The following is a 23959-nucleotide window of genomic DNA, read 5'->3' as shown; positions in this document are numbered from 1 at the left end:
ATTTTGGGCAATTTCATTTTGCAGTTAGAATATGAAAAATTCTGTTATTCTGGGGTTGTGATGATTACTAAAAATGATCACAGAAAACCTGAAATTTTTTTTGAAAGTTAAAATTTTCTGACAGACAACCAATATTTGAAAAGAGAAGGAGCAGATTATGATAGGTAGAATGTGTTCAAATTAAAATTCTGACCAAATTTTTACTGGTAAGTTTGGATAAACAATACAAGAAATTTCTGTCTTTTCACTATTGCTGCTTTGCTTGTTGTGCACTTCTGGTATGTTGTGTAAATGATCTGCAAGAAATTGAAACACTTAAAAAGTATTTTAAACTGCCCATCTTTTATTAAACATATTTTAAAGACTCATTTACTTACAAATGCTGATGATGCAAATGCAACAGAAAGATTGGGAATTTTCACAAACTGGTAACTGCCTGTCCTCTTCAAGACTTTCTAATCCTCATCCCTGCGATTTCCATTTTTTCTTTTTAAGATATTTTCTTCAGCCATGACTCATAACCTGCTTATTGTATTTATAGATGATCAAAACACATGCCATAATGATCTCTATTGCAGCCATGCCCCATCATCATTTTATACCATCCCAGCTGTTTGTACAAGGAGCTGGGACTCTCTTAGCTGAATTTGGGAGAGGCATACAATCCAGAACATAGAACAGAGATTATGTCAGCTTAAATCTATTGCATGAATGAACTAATCAAATGGATGAATAGAAATATTTTACACAATCTGTTAATTTGATTCCACTAAGGCTAATAGAAATATATATTTTTGGAAGAAGTATATGTTAGTTGTAGTTTATTTTTGCCCTTCTTATTACGCTTTCTATCCTGGAAATGAGCAAATTGCATACTTGCTTTGAAAGGTGACTGCTTTTAATCATACTGAGAGATAAAAGAACTGCTTTTAGGCTTTTTGAAGGCATGTCAAAGTGGCTATATATATATATCTATTATTGTGACTTTAAAATTTGCATTGATTACCACCACTAAATTACACATTAACCTCATAGCATGTATCTTAATTTGCTTTTTCCTAATTTTTGGTACTGGATTGCTTCTTAGCTTGCAAACATAAATTTCAGTTGCACTTTTTGTTGCTTTTGAATGCTTATTCTGTTTGTTTCTGAATTAAGATTTTGTTTTGCATATGATTTTGATGCTCTCATTTACACTCTTGCTTATTCTTCCAAGTAAAGTGAAGCTTTCTACTCAAGGAATTAATGTGATGGTGTAAACTGCAGATGATAGAAAGTAAATTTGGAAAACTAAAATAAAAATGGAAAATGATGGAAATGCACAGCAGATTGGTTTGACAAAGATTTCAATCTCACTATGTTTTCATACATTACCAGTACTTTTCTGTTGTTAATGCCATAAATACCAGTTGTTGTTACCTCAATAAAGAGAAAGCATTTGTTCAGGTGCCTTTCTACAACTTATTCAAGAGAGAAAAAGCAAGGTTTTTTCTGCTTTGGTTTGACCATTTGCAATATATTTTGTGCTTACTTGTATTATAGAAAAGGCTGAGGCTGCAATTGAGAACTCTGAATACAATGCCACGTCAGTAACTGATGTGGACAAGCTGGTGAAACGCCGACTGCTAATGGGTAAAAAGTACAAGCTTCTAGTGCACTGATAGTTTCTTTATGCTCTTTATCTTTTCATTGCAAGTCTACCTTTCCTAGCCGAACCCAAACACCTTGCCTGTCTCACTTGGTTTAGTATGCATGGTCTTCTTTCTGATTTTAACCATAGTTGTATTAACTCATACTAAACACTTATGTGCTTATTAGTGCAGCTTCTGGCAATGGTTACTAATAATAAACATTGTTACTTCCCTATCAACTTCCTTGAAATATCAAACTCTTATCAAATATGCTGTAAAAGTGATGGAAAGTTAAAAAGATATCACGATAAGCTTGCCATTTTCTATGAGTACAGACTAGAAAGGCCCAAGTTTTCATTCCTAGTCCTTTTTGAGTTTTATTTATTCACTTGATCAATAATTAGCACTGTTGTTTCTGGCAAAAGAAAAGGGTAAAATGGTAGATCAGGTTCAGGTGACTGACTTTTGGTGCTCTCCGTGACCCCACCAACATGCATAGCTCCAAGCCCAGCCTTGAAGCTCTAGGATGAATTACTGGATGCACCTGTTAAACTCCACTCCAGCTGGAATCAGCACCAATGTAAGGAAAACTTGGAAGAATGATGACAGAATTTTAAAGTTAGATAATGGACAGCTCCGTCTTTGCTAAATTAATTCTTAAGATGCTTAAAATATTCATGAGCAAGCCACAAAGTGTAATTAGCTTACATTTTGCTGTAAAATATATGCTCCCTTGCCTGTTCATTGGACATACAAATAGCAATTAATATCTACATGAGTAGTCCCTCTTTCATTTTTTTCCCCTACAACAGAGTTGCTGAGATCAAGAGCCTGGCAGAGTAGGGAGCATGAAACATAGGTCACACCATACTTCTTCCTCTATGCCATCTTATACCATTCTATAATTTAATTGCAATTGCTTTCAGATAACTTAATTGAACTAGATGCTTGAGAAATAGGAGCAGGTGTAGTCCAGGTGACCCAAGGGCCTGCATCACAGTTCAATAGATTTTAGCTGATCTGATTGTTCACAGTAAATGATTGCACAGATTTATAATTTGCCCTCCATCAACAATAATTATCATTGTCTTTAAAATGCAATATTTGCATAATCTAATTTACAATTAAGTAAATCCATGGATTAATATTCTTTGCAAGTAATGTGTGAAAATTTGAAAATTCTGGGATGAAGTTGAAATTTAAAGACACAGGCAATTGAAATATTTGTGTGGTTTAGGGGTATTGTTCCCATCAGCCGATGGTACAGTCACGTGCATACAGGTACCCTGCAAATACAAATGCAAGATGCTGCTGGCCATCTCTTTGTGAATATGCTGCTGGCGTTAAGGAAAACTCATGATTTTTAAAATACTTCTTTTAAACTGCCTTGTTATTATTATTGCTGCCTAAGGCAGATGGTATGCTCCTCCATTCAAATAGGATGGGCACTTGCACTGAATTTGTAGTCCATTTATCATTCCTGCCTGTGCACAGCAAATATTACAAATCGAAGGGATGTTTCACCTGCCATGTACATATTACTGAGGTAACACATATTTCATTATGGAAATGTTCTCCAACCCATCAGCTTTTATTTATTTTTTGTACCTAATTTATTCAGGAAAATGGGCCTGCCAAAGAAAATATCCCCTTCAGTTTGTTAACTCATTTTGTTAAGTCCACTCCCTCCATAAATTTTTTATTTGTTTTAACAGGAAGAATAATTTAACTGTAGCCCACCTCAGATTCCTGTAAGTTGTTTTGTGAATGACTATTCTAACAGTTTTGTTTTTCTTTAACCTAAGATCTAAGATCAGTTTTGTTTCTCTAACCTAAAATCTTGTCACCTTGTGGCTTATTCCCTGAAGACATGAAATCCTAGGTTCTATCAGATTTTATTATTTATAGTACATTGTCCTTGTACTGCAATCTGCTGCAAGGGAACCTCTGAACTTTCAGACTATAACTTAAGCAATGCACTAGATATTATTTGGTGTATTCAGGATCACAATCCCATTTATTGTCACTGATATAAGTCATAAAATGTGTTCTTTTGTGGCAGCAATACAATGCAGGCTGAGCAAACTATAATAATAAATAGATAGATCGATAGAGATAAAGAGAGAGCTTGCAGCTCCCTGATACAAATGCTAAAACTCTCCACACTCTGCAGACTAATATTATGAGCTTGGACAGTAACCTCAATCCATTATGCCTATAAGTCACCAGAATGAAATTGCCCATGATCTGTTAACACCACCTTTACTTTGGGAAGCCCACGTCACTGGATGCTGTGATTTTCCAATTCTAAAATGTAAATAATTCACATTAATGGGACAGGAGTCTTTCCAGCTCTAGCTGATGCTAGGTGCTCACACACTTTACTCACCTGTACTTTCACTGGATGGAGAGGGCTGAACTACCACCTCTCCAAACAGTTCTGAGGCAGAGTGGCCTCAGGTAACATCTCCAGAGCTCTCACCCAGGAGCAGTCTGTTGCTGTTGATAGCTTGCCACAATGATAGACTTTATAACACTTTCTATTTTCATTGGAAAGCTTTAAGTAAAGGCAAATATTTTTAAAATTAAAAACTTCAGCAATCGATGTAATAAAAACATATTAAAATGCTAATAAATTAATAAAATATTATTTCCTCAGTAATGTCTAAAAGGGAAGTATTTTCAAGAGATCAATTAATGAAATTAAAGCTGGAAGCTTTGCTACACAAAATAAATTAAGAAGTATTGGCAATAATATTATTTAATATCCTTTAACAGGTAGACTAAGGTGATAATCATAACATGAGATGAAAAATTAATAAAAGGTATAAAAATAGTTAAGATGGGAAGTGGCCAAGGATTCTTATGTGATTAAGGCATTAAGGAAAACAGATATAGGAAAGGGACTTGTCCCTTGAAATATAATTTAAACTATCTGGAATCCAGTGCACAGTGCACAGTGACGGCATGAATCCCAAAAGAAAATGTGTTGCTTGACAATCCTAATTAAATTAATAAAACATGCGGATAATGTTCATGTAATATTCTTAGATTTCAAAGGTTGTTTCAATAAGGTAACACAAAGCAGATTCAGAAAACTCAGAACGTGTTGGGCAACAAGTAGCCAGCTAGCAACAAAGCGAAAACAAAACAGGGTAGGAATAAAAGAGACACAAGAGACTGCAGATGCCGGAATCTGGAGAATGAACAATCTGCTGGAAGAACTCAGTGGGACAAGCAGCAGCTCCGGGAGGGGAGAAATAGTTGATGCTTTAAGTTGAAACCCCGATGCTGGGCTTGATCCCTGAAGTTGTCAACTCTTTTCGTCTTAGAGATGCTACTTGACCCACTGAGTTCTTTCAGCAGGTTGTTTGTAGGTTTGGAGTAAAGGTGTTACATTGAAAGGGGGGAATATTGGCCCTGCCATTCTTTATCATTTTAATAAATGATTGGGATTTGAGAGTCAATAGTACAATTTCAACAATTGTGGGAGATACTGAATTTGCAGAAAATAGTAACTGCAGCAAAGTAGAGGAAAGTACTACTAATCGACCAGATCTAGATTGTAGCTGGTAAATGAACTCTAACTTTAGGATTTAAATTTTGGAAAATGTATGTAAGTGGTGAGCACAGTGACCAGGAGTACATATTTACAAATTACAAAAGGGAGTGAAACTGTTTAATAAGGAAATAAAAAGAGACATGGAAAGCTCTTTGTTTCTGAGTAATGTAACTTCCTGGCTTTTTAGTTATGTTAAACTCCATCAGGAACATTACTAAACTGCAGTGTTAGCCTTCACATTCTACAAAGGACCAAAATACTGGAGAAAATACAGGAAGAATTTATTAGAATAACGGCATTCGGAAAGATTCAAGTAGCTGGAGTGATGTTTTTCACAAGTGATCTGATAGAGATACTTAAACTTATGAAAAGATTCAAAAGGATAGAGAGTATCTCCTCTTTCTGGAAAGATCAGAGTAATGTGGTATAAATATACGGTAACCATTAATGAATCGTACAGAAAATTGAGAAGAAGTGCCCTTATCCTGAGATGGTGAGAATATAAAATTCATGACTACAAAGAGTAAGAGAGATGTTTTAAAATAGAAACTTGATAAAGTCATTGAATAAAGGACCATATTTGACTACATCTCGTAAGGCATGCATCGTAGGATATCTATCCTCCACATGTTAACAGGAGGCTGCTTGTCAGGAACTGAAGCAACAGTTCTATGTATATGATCTTTGACTCTATAAGGTCTGTTTCTGTGATTGTGTGATTTAATTCTGCAGATCGTTTTCCATTAAAATAAGTACAATTCAAAACCATTGTGAGTTTGTCATCAGTTGTTTTTGAGTTCATTCACTATACTTGGCTGTAAATTCACTGATCTTTTTAATGTTCAAGTAATAGAAATACAAGAATAGCCACTGGTAGCAAGTGACTTTCCTGCTGTTTACAGAGACATGTGCTATTAATAATGGAGGATGTGATCGTACCTGTAAAGACACGTCTACTGGTGTTAGGTGCAGCTGTCCTGTTGGATTCACACTGCAACCAGATGGGAAAACTTGTAAAGGTTTGTCATAATTTTTAATCAGTTGAAATGTAACCTAATAATTGGACAATTACAATATAGTTGTATTTCTAATTTAGGCTGTAATAGATTTATATTTTCTAATTCAATTTTTGATGGTGATGTTTGCCCTGGCTGTTCAGTTATATTTTCATATATTGGTTAAATTAAGTTTGCATGCTAATTAGCTTTGCAGTACATCAATACATTCATCGGAGACTGTACTAAGTGTGAATGTACAGTTCTTTACATTGTATTTGCAAAGGGTCCAGATTATAATGGTCACCCACATCATAACAATTCTTAGAATGACTTACTGAGCCCTCTGTATCTACCTGTCCGTTCCAAAACCATTACACAAACTGATTTCTCTGTTCTGAGCTGCTCTCTTTACTTCCTTTTTGAAACGTCATCTAGTTGAAGTTTATTCTGTTTCATACTCCACCATTGCTTTCAAACTACCCTCTGTGTGTAAAATAATTTTTTTTATTTGTGACCATTGCTTAATTACAGAATGCGAACATGATACTGGAGAATATAGTTAGACTTAAAATACAATCAACTAGTTTTACCAATCTGCTGGTTTTAAGGTTTAAGAGGTGTGAGAAAAGATTGATTTATGAATTGCGCCTTCTGGATTAGAAAAATTTTAATGTACTACTGAAAAAAAACAAAAAAAAAGATGGATTACTAGAAATAAATTATCAATTGTGGGCGGCACAGTAGAATAGCTCTTAGTTCAGTGCTTTACAGCAGCCAGCTGTAAAATCAGGTTTTGACCCCCGGTGTTGACTGTAAGGAATTTGTACGTTCTCCCCGTGTGGATTTCCTGCAGTAGCTCCTGTTTCCCACTCACATTCCAAAGATGAATGGTTAGGGTTAGTAATTTTTGGGCATGCTACATTGTCATTGGATGTGTAGCAACACTTTCAGGCTACCCAGCACAATCCTCACCGATTTGATGCAAAAGGCACATTTCACTGTATGTTTTGATGTTCCAATGTACATGTGATAAATAAAACTAACCTATCTATCTATCTACCTTTAGAAAGTTACTGAATCTACTACCACAGAGAGACCAAAAAAAAACCAACTTGTATTTTTAATACTTCATCAGAGAGTCAGGATGGATCTGTGAAGGTTAGGTCATGTCCAACTAATCTAGTGACAATTTTGATGTTTTCATTAACATGGTAAATTCTGTAGTTCTGGAGGCATTTATTGATGCACCATCAATAACTCTCGGAGACGTGAGGCGAGATATAGGCTTTTATTGGCTGGAAGAAAGAACAAGCAGCAAGTGACCACCACACTACATCCTGGAGACTGAGGCCGGGGCTGTATCTCCAATCGCCTTTATACCGGGGTCCGTGGGAGGAGCCACAGGAGCAGACAGCGGGGTGGGGGGGGGCATGTCCAGACAGGTATATGTAGTTCACCACATTCACCCCCCGTTTGTTTTAAAAGAGAGTCCCCATGGGGTGAAGTTTCTTACAGGTATATTTACAGGTTAAGTCTATCAGGTGGTCGAATCTGTCACTGCGATCTACGTAGCACCGGCTGTGATTGCACAGGTGCCGGTGGTGATTGCACCGGAGACAGTGGTTGTGCTGATTCCGGCCTAACTGGAGGTGTCAGCCCACTAGGTGTCAGTGATCCCTCATGCGTGTGCAAGGCGCCTGGTACAGGAGTGTCATGAGGAGTCTGTGTAGGGCTCGGTGTGTGCGGTGTCACCTCGGGTACAGGGTTCATAGTTACCGTGGAGTGTTCGGGGTAGTGGTCTGTTGCTCCTGCAAGCGCTAGGTCACGGATGGAGACCGTGTCCTCCCGCCCATCAGGTAAGACCACGTAGGCATACTGGGGGTTCGCATGTAGAAGGTGAACCCTCTCGACCAGCAGGGAATATTTATTGGTCCGCGCATGTTTCCGGAGCAGCACTGGCCCTGGGGAATATCAGCCAAGCCGGTAGGGTGGTCCCGGTGGCAGACTTCCTGGGAAAAGAGAATAGGCGGTCGTGAGGGGTGGCATTGGTGGACGTGCATAACAAGGAGGGGATAGAGTGGAGTGCCTCAGGGAGGACCTCCTGCCATGGGTCGGTGTGTGTGTGTGGTCAGTAGCGGGGTATATGACAAAGTCCCACAAAACTGAGGATTCCTGACAGTGAGTGGTGGGAGGGGCCCGACATATGCCATAGTCACACTTTTGAGGTGGCTCTGGAAGTCCAGTCCCAATAGCACAGGCGCGCACAGTTGAGGCATGACCAGTAGCGCAAAGTCCCAATATTCTGTGCCCTGCACCACCAATGTCGCTACACAACCCACCCCAGGATGTCTGTGGAATGCGATCCAGAAGCCATGGTGACCCTCTGGCTTACCGGCCGTGTCACAAGTCCGCAGCATTGCTCCGTGTTCGGGTTAATAAAACTCTCAGTGCTGCCCATGTCAAACAGGCAGCTAGTCCTGTGCCCCTCCACCAGGATGTCCATCACTCACCTAGCAAGCTGGTGTGGGGCGCTTTGGTCAAGGGTTACGGAGGCCAGAGTTGAACCGCCGTCTTGGTGCCCATTAAGCACCGGTGGGTCGGGGGCGGGACAAGGTGGCGCCGACAAAGATCGCTGCCCCCATGTCTCGCACGAGGCGGGCAGGCAAGATGGCGGCCCCCATGCCTCACACGTGATGCTGCCAGACCCCGCTCGTGGTTTAGACTTACAGACCTTGGCAAAATGGCCCTTCTTTCTGCAGCTGGAGCAGGTCACTTCTCGGGCCGGGCAGCGTTTTTGGGGGTGCTTTTCGAGTCCACAGAAGTAACACTGCGTGGACTCGTGACTGGCAGCAGCCGAGGTCGATTCGCTTGCGGGTGGCGGGGTCTGCGGTGTCCACGGAACCGCTGGGGGATCGCGCAGCTGAACAGCGTCAGCATTGTGTAGAGCAGCCTCCAGCATGTCGGCCATCTCGATCGCCGAGCATAAGGTAAGATCGGCATTTTCCAGCAGCCGCTGGTGCACGTACACTGACCTGATCCCCGTGACGAAGGCGTCTCGTACCAGGAGCTCCGCATGTTGTTCCGCCGTCAGTCCCTTGCAGTCACAGGCCCGCACGAGTGTCTGTAGGGCTTGGAGAAACTCCCTGCTCGACTTGCTGGTTCGCTGCTGCCGCATCACCAAGCGATGTTTTGCTTAGACGGTGTTCACCGGCCGCAGGTACTGTCTTTTGAGGGCGTCCAGTGCCCTTTGTAGGTCGGCAGGTCTCTGATAAGGGAGAATACTTTCGGACTGACTCTGGAAAGGAGGACTTTGTACATTGTGGCAGGCTCAGTCACGGGAATCTCTTTCAAGTATGATTGGAAGCATGCAAGCCAGAGTTCAAAGGCAAGAGCTGCTTCTGGAGCTTGAGGGTCCAAGTCAAATTTTTCCGGACGTAAAATACTCTCCATGTTCTAAAACTTCCAGCTAATAAAATTGATGCTCCATCAATAACTCTCGGAGATGTGAGGCAAGATATAGGCTTTTATTGGCTGGAAGAAAGAACAAGCAGCAAGTGACCACCACACTACATCCTGGAGACTGAGGCCGGGGCTGTGTCTCCAATCGCCTTTATACCGGGGTCTGTGGGAGGAGCCACGGTCAGTGGGAGGAGCCACAGAAGCAGTCAGTTGGGGGGGGGGGGGTGTGTCCAGACAGGTATATGTAGTTCACTTACAGGTAACAATGTAGGTAACTTGTGTTATGGATATTCAGATTACAGAAATTCACATTTACAGAATTTACAAATCATGAATTTGAGGTATATAGAGAATAAAATTCACTCACACAGAATTTATGTGGCAAAAGGTAAATAACTCAGTTTCAACTTCCGTTTCTCACCCCATGTGCTGGTGATGCATTTCGTGTTATAGAAAATTTGGGAATGCCACCAACACTTGTAATGTGGAGATGGCCTGTATGTAATCGTGGCTGGTGATGTCAGAGTTTATTATCCATTCTGAATTGCCCTTGAGGAGGTGATATTGAGCCAAGGTCTTGTGATCCTGCATAGTGTTGTAAGGGAGGGAGACACAACCTGAAAAACAGGTGATGCATTTCTAAGTCAGGTTACTGTGTGACTTTGACATAATTTGAAGCTGGTGACATTCTCACATCTGTTGTCCTGGTCCTGTCAGGTGAATACAAGAGTAAGGACGTGATGCTGAGGCTTTATAAGCCACTGGTGAGGTCTCACTTTGAGTATTGTGAACAGTTTTGGGCCCTTCATCTTAAAAAAGATGTGCTGGCATTTGAGAGGGTCCAGAGGAGGTTCATAAGGATGATTCCAGGAATGAAAGGGCTATCATACGAGGAATGTTTGACAGCTCTGGGTCTGTACTCACTGGAATTCAGAAGGATGATCTCATTGAAACCTTTTAAATGTTGAAAGGCCTAGACAGAGTAGATGTGGAAAGGATGTTTCCCATGGTGGGAGAGTCTAGGACAAGAGGGGACAGCCTCAGGTTAGGGGGTGCCCTTTCAAAACGGAGGTGCAGAGAAATTTCTTTAGTGAAAGGTTGGTGAATTTGTGGAATTTGTTGCCACATGCAGCTGTGGAGGCCAGGTCGTTGGATGTATTTAAGGCAGAGATTGATAGGCTCTTGATTGGACATGACATCAAAGGTTATGGTCAGAAGGCCGAGAACTGGGGTTGAGGAAGAAATTTAAAAAAAAGAGTCAGCCATGATTGAATGGTGGAGCAGACTCAATGGGCCAGATGGCCTAATTCTGCTCCTATGTGTTATGGGCTTCTGGTGACTGACTTTGCTGCCTGAGTAGGGTAGGTCTGTAACTGCTAAGATAAGTGCAGCCCATAGAAGGGACTTACATAGATTGTGAGTACATAGCTCGTGGACGGGTGGACTTTCACATGAGTTAGTGGAGTATTTAGTTTGGCTTTCTTCAGTTTTCATGCAATGTGTATTATTGATAAATTATTCATGTTCTCTAGTTATCACATTGTTCATTTATCTCATGAAAACCTATTAGGTTAAGCATGGATGTTAGATCCCACCTTGAGTTTTTGGCTTTAATAAAAAGCTTCTCACCCTTCATATCATTCTCCTCAGATGTTTGGATAAAACAATTAATTGTAAAAGTAATGAATAGTCTTCATTTATCTTCCAGATATTGATGAATGCCTGATCAATAATGGTGATTGTGATCACTTCTGTAAGAATACTATTGGCAGTTTTGACTGCAATTGCAAGAAAGGCTACAAGCTTTTAACAGATGAAAGAACCTGCCAAGGTTGGTTTAAATGATCAGTTTCCTGGATTTTCTTGTTTACCATAACACTTCTCAGGAGTATTGTCATGTGTTGAGGTCTCCATGCAATTTATGTTGCAAATAAGTAAAGGTATATATTGCTTTAAAGCTTCATGCATAAACTTTAAAAGACAAAATTGGGTTCAGTTTTTCTTTGTTCCGTTATCCTACCTTGTCCTGTCTTGAAAAGTAGCTGCTGAGCGCTTCATCTTTGCAACTCATCAGCAAACACATGAATATCTAAACAAAACTAAACTTAAAGCAATACACTTAGGGGCCACTTTACACCTGTTCATTAATGCAAAAATCTAATCAGCCAATCATGCATTAAAGCAAGCAGCAGTTCTCTGGGTGAATACACCGTGTTAATGAGAGAGGTCAGAGGTGAATGGCCAGACCAGTTCAAGCTGAAAGGAAGGCAACAGTAATTCAAATAACCACTCCTTACAACAGCAGTGTGTAAGAAGAGCATCTCTGAATGCACAACACATTAAACCTTGAAGTGGATGAGCTACAGTAGCAGGAGATCATGAACACACACTCAGTGGACCCTTTATTAGGTACAGGAGGTAAAGTGGCAACAAAGTGCACATGGTAAGTTGATAAATAAAGTGTAAATTTTAAAAAGTGGTGGTGTTCACTGCTGGACCAATCTAACTGGCTGGAAATGCAACCTAAGTAGCCAAGAAATATGCAACAAGTTAGATATTTCAACCATTTTATGGGTTTTTACTTTGTGAATTATTCCAAAAGACAATAGAAGACAATTTTCTTTTTTTTCTTTTTTTGCTTTAAAAGAAGTGAGTTGAAATATTAGCATAAATTTATTTATCCCTTTAAGTCTGTTAATAAAGATTTGATTTCAAATTATGTTTTCTATAAATAGAAATTAAAATCAGACTCGTAAAGTAGGCAGCTAATTCCATATTACTTGCCACGTACTCCAATCAAAGACCAACGTCACTTAATTGTTTTCTGATTGTTTGCTGATCTCTCAGACCACAATATATGTATGGTCATGGATAAGCTTAAGTTATTACATTCAAGCCAGGCATCACAAGGTTTAAAGTCTTTTGTGGAACTGCAAGTATTGAAGTGAAATGTTGAATGACCTACCTTCTTATTTGACTTTATGAAATTGCATTTCAAGAAGCAATAATTAACCCAACAGTGTTTTGTTGTTCAATCTTATCTACCTAACTTACTTTGACAACTGTTTGATTATACCTATTTTTTAGTAAATTTTTCTTTTCAAATCTTTTTATTATTATTATTCAAAAATAACACAAGTACATCGAAGTAACAACATTTACAATGCCTCAAAAAAAGAAATTATCTTAAAGATGGAAAATTTTTGTGAATAAAAAAAACCATATTAAGCAAAAAAAGTGAGAGAAAAAAGAAGCCCATTGGGGGTACAACCCCAGAGCCATGCGTCATACAGAAAGCTTCTAAAAATAAACATCAAATCACCAACAAGAAAGAAAAATATATCAAAAAAAACTTACAGTTAGATCATGGAGAAAATCTATCAGTTAACTCAAATGATAATAACGAGCAAATGAGCCCCATTTCTTCTCAAAATCAAATAAAGGTTCAAAGGTTTGACTTCTAATTTTCTCCAAACTGAGACACAGCATCACTTGAGAGAACCGTTGTGACAAAGTAGGAGCTGATATATCCTTCCATTTCAACAAAATGGCCCTCCTAGCTATCAACGTAACAAATGCAATAACGCGTTGGTCAGACACAGAAATACCATGGATATTTTGAGGAATTATTCCAAAAAGCACAGTCAATTTATTAGGTTGTAAGTTGATTCTGAGTGCTTTAGAAATTGTCAAAAGACTGACTTCCAAAACTGCTTTAGTATAGAACATGACCAGAACATATGTGTCAGTGTAGCTATTTCAGTTTTACATCTATCACAATACTTGTCAACATTGGGAAATATTTTAGAAAGTCTCTCCTTTTGTCAAATGGTAATGATGTGCAATTTTAAATTGAGTCAGTGAATGACTAGCACAGATCGAAAAGGAGTTAACCAACTTCAGAATCCGTGTCCAATCCTCCCATATAAAAGTCAAATTGAGTTCCTCCTCCCAATCCTGTTTAATCTTAAGTAACGGACACTTACCCCATTGTAATAATAAATTATAAATTCTTCCAATAGAACCTCTCATTGAGTGGTTCATATTCTTAATAGTATCTAACAAGTCAGCCTCCAATATGTAAGGAAAATTACTTAAATAATTTTTGGAAAAAGTGTCTAACTTGAAAGTATTGTAAAAAGTGTGGATATGAGAGAGAGTATTTATCGACTAATTGTTCAAAAGTTATCAATCTGCCTTCTTTAAATAAATCCAAAAAAAATTAATACCTTTATTTTTCCAAAGTAAAAAAAAATTGGATTGCTCAGGGAAGGTTTAAAAAAGTAATTGTGATAAATTAAACTGCAAAGTTTAAATTTTTTAAGATTAAAAAAATTGTGTAACTGGAGCCAAATTTGTAAAGAGTGCTTAACCATAAGATATAGGTTTAAATGAGCAATCTTAGCTAATTGCATAGATAGAGCAACTCCTAATAACAAGGTTAAATAGAACTGTTTCACAGCTCTCAGTTCCAGGTCTACCCAAATTGACCGATCATTTCTATCAACCCAATATAACCAAAAGGACATGTATCGCAAATTAACAGCCCAATAATACATTCCTAGATTAAGCAAAGCAAGACCTCCATCCTTCTTCAACTTTTGTAAACGACATTTACTAATTTTGATCTTTTATTATCCCAAATAAAAGATAGAATAATAGAATCAACGCGATTTAAAATATTTTTAGTCAAAAAAACAGGAACATTCTGAAATAAATATAAATATTTTGGTAAAATCATCATTTTAACTACATGAATATGGCCAACAAGTGAAAATGTAAGTGGGCTCCATCTACTAAGTGATCTATCTATCTTCATAGAGTCCACTAAGGGAGGAAAATTGACTTTATAAAGATTGTTATATGTTTTAGTAATTATGACACCTAAATATCTAAAAGAATCCATAACTTTAAAAGGAATATTATCATATATAGAGACAGATTCATTTAAAGGAAGCAATTCACTTTTACTAAAATTAATTTTTTATATCTGAAAAAAATCTCCAAATTTGTCAAATAATTTTAGCAAAGCAGGAATAGATTCTTCAGGCTTAGATATATATACCAATAAATCATCAGTGTAAAGAGAGATCTTGTGCATGGTCTCATTCACAAAAATCCCATGAATATTTTTGGCTTCACAAAGAGCAATAGCAAGGGGTTCTCATATTAAATTAAATAGCAAAGGACTTAATGGACAATCTTGTCTTGTCCCCCGTGATAGCTGAAAAAAAGGAGACCTATAGTCATTAGTGACAACAGTAGCAATAGGAGCTTTATATATCGTTTTAATCCAATTATTAAAATTAATCCCAAAACCAGATTTTTCTAAAACATTAAATAAATATTTCCATTTGACTCGATCAAATGTTTTTTCAGCATCCAAAGATACAACACATTGTGGAGTTTTAGAAGAGGGCAAGTATATAATGTTAAATAGTCTCTGAACATTTGAAAAATAATAACGACCCTTTATAAAGCTGGTTTGATCTTTAAAAATGATTTTACCCAAAATACTCTCCAACCAATTGGCCATTATCTTTGACAGAATCTTAGCATCAACATTCAATAATGAACTAGGTCTGTATAAGGCACAATCAGTAGGATCTTTATCCTTTTTGAGAATTAAAGAAATAGAAGCCTCATAAAAAGTAGAGGATAAATCCCTTTTCACAAAAGAATCTTTAAACATCTCCAACATATATGGAGAAAGCAATTTTCCAAATGTTTTATAAAATTCTACAGGATAATCATCAAGTCCAGGGGCCTTACCAGATTGCATTGGAAAAAAAAGCTTTATGAATTTCAGATTCAGTAATTTGGGCATCAAGAGTTTTTTGATCCTCAGCAGAAATTTTAGGAAAAGCAATCTTTCGTAAAAAGGCATTCATTTCAGAAGAATCTATTGGGCATCGAGATTTATAAAGTTCAGTATAAAAATCTTGAAAAATCTTATTAATTTCTTCATATTCCAAAGCCAGGGTACCATCCTTTCTACGAATTTTCAAAATTTGCCTTTTGGCTCCAGCCAATTTTAATTGAGATGCAAGTAGATTGTTATTTTTATCTCCAAACATATAAAATTGGCTCTTTAACTTAAGCAAATAACCTTCAATTGGATGAATTAATAATAGGTTATATTGTGGTTGAAGTTCCACCCTTCTTTTAAATAAGTCAATATTAGGGGAAGTCACATAGATATTATCTAAATCTTTAATTTGTTTTGAAATATTATCTAATTCTACTTTAGTCTGTTTTTTAAGTTTAGCTAAGAAATAATCTGACCACATAAAAATGCTTTAAATGTATCCCATATGTAAATTTTTGTTTTGTTATTCATCTACCTGGTGCATTGCAATCAAGATAAATCTTAGTGTCATTGCTTTTAACTTCCTCTTCCATTTGAGTGTTTGATACATTCCTGTTGGAACTTAAAGCTAGACTAAAACAAAAGAAGTTGAACAGACATGTATAAATATATTACAGCTCAGACCACCTGACAGTGATTTGAAGATTGATAATAGGCTTTTCCTTGGTGTTGGGACTAATTCCCAACAATCCACCCAGCTAGCATTTAGGATGGGATGGTTGGCACTGGTCAATGTCCTATAATGCAAATAATAAACATACCCTATGATGAGATGGATTTTTTCTATTGTTTAGTAGATTATAATTGATTTGATTTTAACTGATAAAATGCGTCCATTGCCATTTGCAGATATTGACGAATGCTTCTTTGACAGAGCATGTGATCACATTTGTGTTAACTACCCAGGATATTTTGAGTGCATTTGTAAGAAAGGATATACCTTGTATGGGCTAACGCATTGTGGAGGTAAGTTGATGTGAACATTTCACGAGGCATTCTTCAGAGTTTAGATTTTTAATTGATTATTTTTTACCATAAAAATAACAATTGGCACAAACTAGGAAGTAATGTTTACCAATAAGATGAAATTTTAAAAATACAGAAATTGCTGAGATGCCTAGCAGGCCATCAGCATCTGTGGAAAGAAAAAGTTAATATTTCGGCTGGTTGATATTTCTTCTGAATTAGAAGAGTGAGGAATTTTTTTAAAATCTCAGAGAGATAGATGGGTGGAGAAAACAAGTAGCTTAAGTAGTTGTCAATGTGACAGAAATGCTCTTTGGTCTGACCAGAGAAAATGATGATTGTCTGTTGACCCCCGTTTGTCTGGCTCATAGAATGGAAATCGAGCAAGATGAAGAATAAAAAAGGTGATAGAGCAGTGAGGTGTAGAATAGAGTGGCTGCTGGTAGACTGACATAAAACTGGGTAGAATATATGTTCATAATGTGATTGAAATTACCCTATTACTCTTCACAAGTTCAAGCTTAATTCTCATTCAGCCAACCATGAGTACAGCAAAATGAAACAGCGTTCCTCCGGGGCCAAGGTGCAAATCACTGCACATAGGACATAGCACAAATAGCACTTTTGGTTATGATTTCAGAAAACATGCAGTCAGAAAGATGAAAATAAATAATATAGCCCAAGTCTCTGAGTGGCATGGCTATAAACTTATGGTAAAATGTCCTGGTGTTCACTGAGTGGACACTGTAGGGCAGCACCGAGCGAATGCTGGAGGGCAGCATGGAGCGGACACCGGAGGGCAGCACCGGGCAGACGCCAGAGGGCAGCACCGACAGGAGGGGCTGGACCCCAACAAGCATGGACTCCAGTGGATCCACTATGCCTCTGCTCTCTCCCATGTCACTTTCGGCATCTCTTCCCTAGGCATCTGCAACAGGCAGTCCCCCAGCATTACCGAGGAAATTCCACTATCTCCGCCCCGACCCCGCCATCAGTCTCACTAATGAATCAGTGAACCGCACCTGCAGTATTCTACATTACCACTGTCCAGCAAACACCCAATAAAACACTAAGACAACCACGCGCTCTCTGTCTCGGCACAACAACAGCACACCACAAGTCCAAGCAACAAGACAACAACAATTCTCTGATAGGGTAGTCCTGATGTTCTTATTATCCAGCAGTGACCTTGCGATCATAAAAAGGACGTACAGGTTGAACACATACACCTTTGCCTGGACCCAGATTGGCCGCTGCATCTGAGCACACTGCTATCGTACCAGAAATCTTACATAACTTGAACAAGAAGTCAACATTTTGGGCTAAGTCGCCTCATCAGGTCCTGATGAAGGGTCTTGGCCTGAAATGTTGACTTTTCATTTCCATAGATGCTGCCTGACCTGTTGAGTTCTTCCAGCATTTTGTGTGTGTTCCTCTGGATCTCCTGCTTCTGCAGAATCTCTTGTGTTTAAAACTTCACGATGTATGCCAATGATATTAAGCCTGATTCTGATTCTGATAATTGCACTCATTCTACTTCTGGTCTTCCCACTACCAATGTCTCACTCTCAGGACTCTTTATCTTGTCACTTCATGCTCATTTGTTTATTTATTGCCATTTATTTATATTTACATTTGCACAGTTTGTTGCCCATTGATCCTGTTCACAGTTACTGTTCTATAGATATGTTAAGCATGCCTGCAGGAAAAGAATCTCAGGGATGTATGTGGTGACATATATGTACTCTGATAATAAATTATACTTTGAACTTTGGTCTTAGACTCACCCTCTATAGGAAACACCTTCCCCACATTCACACTATCTGCTCTGAGACGTCCTGGTCCCTAACTCCTGGGAGGCAATGTACCATCTTGGCTTCTCTTTCGCGGATACAGAATCTGCTCTCCATCCCCCTAAATATTGAGTCTCCTATCACTCTGACTCTGCCTGACTTTACCCTTTCATGCTGAGCCTCTGAGCTGGCCACAGTGCCACTGGTCTAGCTGCTGCTGCTGTGCCCTGGTAGGTCATCCTTCCCAGAAGTATCCAAAGGGATATACTCATTGCTGAGGGGAATGGTCACAGAGGGAACCCTGCACTAGCTGCTTACTCCCCTTACTTTGCCTGTTGGCCACACATCTCTTTGAAGCCTGCACTCTGGGTGTGACCATCTCTGTAATAGTCTCATCTATGAGGTTTTCAGCCTCCTGGATGATCCTGAGTGCATCCAGCTCCAACTCCACTTCCTGGACCTTGTCAGGAGCTGAAGTAGGGTGCACCTCCTGCAGATGTAGTCACCAGGAAAAACTATTAAGTACCCTTGCAATTCCACATTTTCAGGAGGAGCATTCCACTGTCTTAGCTACCATCCTGCCTACAATTGTAAAGTTTCTAGCCTCCCAAGCTGAAGTTCTAGCCTGTGCCTGTTCTCATCCAAACCTGTGGAGCCAAAGTCTGCCCTCTCTAACACTGTCCTCTCCAGCAATGGCCACTCTGTTTACATCTCACTTCTTTTACTGTCCTCTGCCAAATGCCCAAGAGATTGTTACGATTGCTGCCCAAAGAAGCATTCTAAAAGGCGCCAAGCTCTTTTTAAGCCTGTCACCATAGTTAATTACTAAAAAATGCAAGATACAACAGAAATGATGAAGCATCATGATTTCCATCATACCTTCTATTTTAAATAAAATACTTATTTAATTTTAAAGTTTTTAGGTGTTATTATCCAGTGAGTTATTTATAGTTTTTGATCTAAATAATAATCTTGTTCATGTTGTATGTTGTTACATGCTTGGAAGACTTGGTACAATTTGTCCTGTGGCCTTAGCACACAAAGGCAAAACACCACTATTCCTCTGTCACTCACCCACCTGCATGACAGTGATATCAGGTTTTCTGTTCTCTCTTTAGCTGAGCTTCTGAATTGTCCTGCACCTCCACCACTTCCAGAACACTACTAGTTAGATTTATCAGTTTGCAGTGTTACTTTATATATAACAATTATTCGTTAACTTTTCCCCAGTTCTTTTCTCTCCGGTCGTCTGAGTTACTTCTTTGCAACAATCAGACAGCCCACAGTTGCCTTGCTCATGTACCCAACTTCAGGTATGAGATGGGACAGCTTTTCTCTGAAGGTATTTCCACAGCAAAACTGCTTCTTGTCAAGTCATCAACAGAGAAGAAAACATTGGTTTGCAAGACCATGAACTGATCAGATGCTCCTCCCTCGATCAGGAATGCTGAGGCCAATTAGACAATCCTATTCCCATATATATTGCATGTCTTACCACTGTGACTAGATTTACTCCGAGCTACGAAGAAAGTTGGCAAAAACTTTTTTTGTAATTGTATGTATCTTTTTTGTTTTTGGTTGAATTCTTTTTAGATGTTGATGAGTGCAGCATCAACAATGGGGGCTGTGAACACAGATGTGTAAACACAGTGGGAAGTTACGAGTGCCATTGTCAACCAGGTTATAAATTACATTGGAATAAGAAAGACTGTGTTGGTAAGAAACCATATGGAACTGATTACTTCTACGGCCCTTTGTTTGTCAAATCTTTTAAGTGTCATTAGAAACCTCAATAGGATATTTACTCGATGAATATCAGATCAGTTCCTTCAGTTCATGGATCTTCAGTTTTTCTGTTTGCATTGAATGTAATTTTTAATTGCCAATAATAGCATGTAGAAACAGGAGATACTTTTCTCTGATTCCTTTATGATCATTTCATATCGCAATGGTCAGTCTGAGCGATTTCTCTCTCTCTTTCACATTTTCCCTCAGTGTGTTGCATCAGTTACTCTTTTGTCAATTCAAGTTTATCTTTGCTTCTTTTTGACTTTTTACTGGCAATGGAAGACGGTTAACACAAAATAAGTTTTACCACTTGTCATGGTCATGGGATTTGATTGTAAATTGGAGGCAGTGTAATGTTATTTTAAAAGGCAATTGTCTTAACCATGCAATTATCTTTTTTTTCCCCCATGAGTGTGTCATCTTTTTATCCTCTTTAGAAGCAGAGAAGCTCCTACCATCGAAAGTGTCAGCCAAAGCCCTGCTTAACTGCAGTAAAAGAGGCGGAGCTGATATGTGCTCTTTGAGCTGCCTGTCAAATGTGCATTTTGCTGCTGGTGAGTTTCTTCAATAGGTGTTAAATAAAGCTTTAATGCCACATATTTGAACTTCTATTCTTAAATTGGGTTCTAATTACTACAAATGTTCAATAAAGTAAACTTTAAGGTTTCACACTGCACCATGCAGAAACCTGAGGAATACTCTACTTGCAGAATGTGACTCTGAGGCATTAAACAGAATTACAGATGAAGGGTAGAGTTTCCACTTGGAATACCAGGAATATCAGCACAATGCAAGCATAACTAACTAAACTAATGTTGTGCAATCTTTTATTCCAGTTTTGTTGGAACAAGCTCTACCATTAAGGACTCATGTCAAAATTGTAAAATCTGCTTTTAGTGCTGATCAGGGAATCCTCTTCATATTCCTCGTCATTTCTAAAGGGCTCAAACATGTTTTAAGTATTTTCTAACGTTCAGAAGTCATTCAATTTACCATGAAACTGGCCAGAATATACTTATACAAGATTCATTATAGATCTATTAGGATATTTTCAGTGATTATAAAATGAGGTTATACCCAGAGTTATTGACAAATACAGAGTTTCTAACAAAGTGGATGAATAAAACTAACCAAGGTTGCAAATAGCAAATATGTAAATAAGCTATTTTAAATGAATATACAAAATTATTTTCTATAACATTTCTAGTTTGTTAAATATTTCTTGTGTGTAGTTATGCAAATTAATTTTATTAAGAATTTAAACTGTGACCTAACTTGCAAACTTTTGCACCTGAAATGATCTCAGTGGATTCAGATGTCAGTATAAGTAGCAAATGCAAAATTTTGTGCCGAACTACACAATTGTAGTTACTACTGAGAATTTGAGTCTATGTTTTATAGGAAATATGATGTAGTCAGTACAAATTCTAAGCATCTTGACCTAACCAAATAAAGCTGATTTATCAAGTACGTGTTAAGTTAGTGGACAGCACAATGTGGGAGTGCATGGAAGTCTAGGGACTGGTCCTCAGCTGGCATCAGTGGATTCAAGCCCGCATCTGCATAAGATTTTTAAACATGAACCGTTTATTGTGTCCCACTCCTTTTAGGGTAATTCCAGTGAGTTATGACTGATTGCTCATCATTAACATTTCAGAGTCAAGGTGTTTCAACGGCACTGAGAATCACAGACCTGGATATTAACTGTTTCTTTGACCCGCTGAGAGATTACAGTTTTTTTTCTCTATTTTTAAATTTGACATAGCAGTGAATGATCTTCTTTTGGTCTGAAGTTATTAAATTATTATTCTCATCAATGAAAGTTTTATTGGTTGAACTAACTTATTTTGAATGTGTTTGGCAGAGTCCGAGGATTCTTACACATTTAGATGTGGCATGTCTTCTCAATGTCAGCACCTTGGGCAGAATATCAAAAATGTTACGCACTGTGCAGGTAAGTGAGCGGGAGATTTCCACATGGCTGCCGCTTGTTTCTTTGAAATTGTGTTTTGGTGTTGCTTGTTATAAGACTTGACTATGATGATCAGCGGTAAGGCCCTCTGATCAGGTGGAATCACCCGGAAGATCAGCAAACTCCTGAGGTATTAGAGACAGGGAGAAATTGGATTTGGTAGTGTGGGGGAAAAATGGCACTTGTAAATTTGAAATTAATAATATTAATATTGCATTTTATATCTTGACAATATGTTTAATGACAGCTGAAGAACAAACTTAGAGTCAGTTGCTTTCATGCTTATTTTTTTCTACCTGGAGAAAGTAATCACAACTTGCAGTAGTTGTCTTGAAATTGACTTGTGGAATTTACATATGGCTGTATTGATGTGGGGTCACCGATTGAGATCACGTCCACTTGCAGTACTCAAGAACTAGTTGTGAAGGGAGAAGCCATGTAATGTAGAGCTCCACCCAAGCATCTGGATATTGTAGTTGTGCTCCAGATTCCATCTAGACCATTGGGAGATTTGCTAATCTGTGTTGTTCCAATCCTGCTTTATTTCCCCTTTTGCCACTACAGCATTAATGGACATGCTGATGCTGTACCATTCAGTCCATTGGCTGCTGCAGCACAATGATCACAAATTCAGTAGAATACGTCACTTTCCTAAAATGTTGAATTGAACATTTTTCTAATATTGCTAATATAGATGGTAATTACATTTCTACCTGAAAGTATTGTTGATAATGGATTTGAATTGCGACAGTGCTGAACGTCCATTAGAAACTGATAATTAGCCTTTGGCACCTAATTTAATTCCAGTACAACACACCTATATACAATGCAAGTTAAAGTACTTCATATGTAAGTTTACTTAAAATGCCAGCTACTGCTTAGTCTGAAACTCCAAAATATTTATTTTTCATTGAAGTTTAGAATTGGAGCTTGTCATCATATCTTAGTGCAACATCCAGATTCTTTGACCAGCATTTGCAAACACAGGTACAATGTCACCAGAATGATTGGCACTCACACTTGATGGAGTAGATCAGTTTTTCACATCGCTATGATGTGTCCTGTCAGGGTTGCTCATTGTCAGCTAGTGTGAATCATGCAGGAGTTGCTGTTCTAGTTGATCTTCACACTGCAATGTGTGCATGTCTGATATTTACTGAGTTCCCTCGCATGTTTACATTGTGAATATTCAAATCACAATGACAGCTTATAAAATGACTTAAATCTGGATTCACAATGACAGATATGGGGTTGGTGTCTAGAAGTTATGTATGGAGTTATCACTATTTGATTTGTATCATTTAATACCATCATTTAATTCCTAAATGGACATTGAAGCTTTGGACACTGCCTCACTTTTTTTTAATATACAGTATTTCTGTTTTTGCACCTTTAAAAAAAATCTATTCAATATACGTAATTGATTTACTTCTTAATTATGTTTTATTTCATTTATTAATTTTTTTTCCTTTGCTAGATTATGTATTGCTTTGAACTGCTGCTGCTAAGTTAACAAATTTCACATCACATGCCAGTGATAATAAACCTGATTCTGATTCATTGAAAGAAAGCTAAAACATCAAGAACATAGGCTTTTACTTTAAGCCTGAATGTAACTGAACCTGAAATTCAAGCAACACACGCAAAGTGCTGGTGGAACGCAGCAGGCCAGGCAGCATCTATAAGGAGAAGCACTGTTGACGTTTCGGGCCAAGACCCTTCGTCAGGACTAACTGAAAGGAAGGATAGTAAGATTTGAAAGTAGGAGGGGGAGGGGGAATTGCGAAATGATAGGAGAAGACCAGAGGGGCTGGGGTGAAGCTGAGAGCCGGAAAGGTGATTGGCAAAAGAGATAAACAGCTGGAGAAGGGAAAGGATCATGGGATGAGAGGCCTAGGGAGAAAGAAAGGGGGAGGGGAGC

The 23959-nt window shown here is 38.3% G+C and overlaps 1 protein-coding gene across 1 annotated transcript in view; it reads left to right on the top strand.

Moving 5' to 3' along the window:
* Positions 1 to 23959, top strand: part of scube2 (signal peptide, CUB domain, EGF-like 2) — a 116293-nt gene that overhangs the window by 51324 nt on the left and 41010 nt on the right. Inside the window, exons 7-13 of the mRNA XM_059975849.1 lie at positions 1543 to 1632; positions 6096 to 6212; positions 11359 to 11481; positions 16369 to 16485; positions 19872 to 19994; positions 20504 to 20620; positions 21931 to 22020. Coding sequence (XP_059831832.1) covers positions 1543 to 1632; positions 6096 to 6212; positions 11359 to 11481; positions 16369 to 16485; positions 19872 to 19994; positions 20504 to 20620; positions 21931 to 22020 — 777 coding nt within the window. The remainder of the gene's footprint in view (positions 1 to 1542; positions 1633 to 6095; positions 6213 to 11358; positions 11482 to 16368; positions 16486 to 19871; positions 19995 to 20503; positions 20621 to 21930; positions 22021 to 23959) is intronic.

Source organism: Hypanus sabinus, chromosome 7 (assembly GCF_030144855.1).
Source record: "Hypanus sabinus isolate sHypSab1 chromosome 7, sHypSab1.hap1, whole genome shotgun sequence".
In the NCBI taxonomy this organism is placed as follows: Eukaryota; Metazoa; Chordata; class Chondrichthyes; order Myliobatiformes; family Dasyatidae; genus Hypanus; species Hypanus sabinus.
Note: the sequence above shows the minus strand (reverse complement) of the source record. Positions and strands in the feature narration are given on the sequence as shown.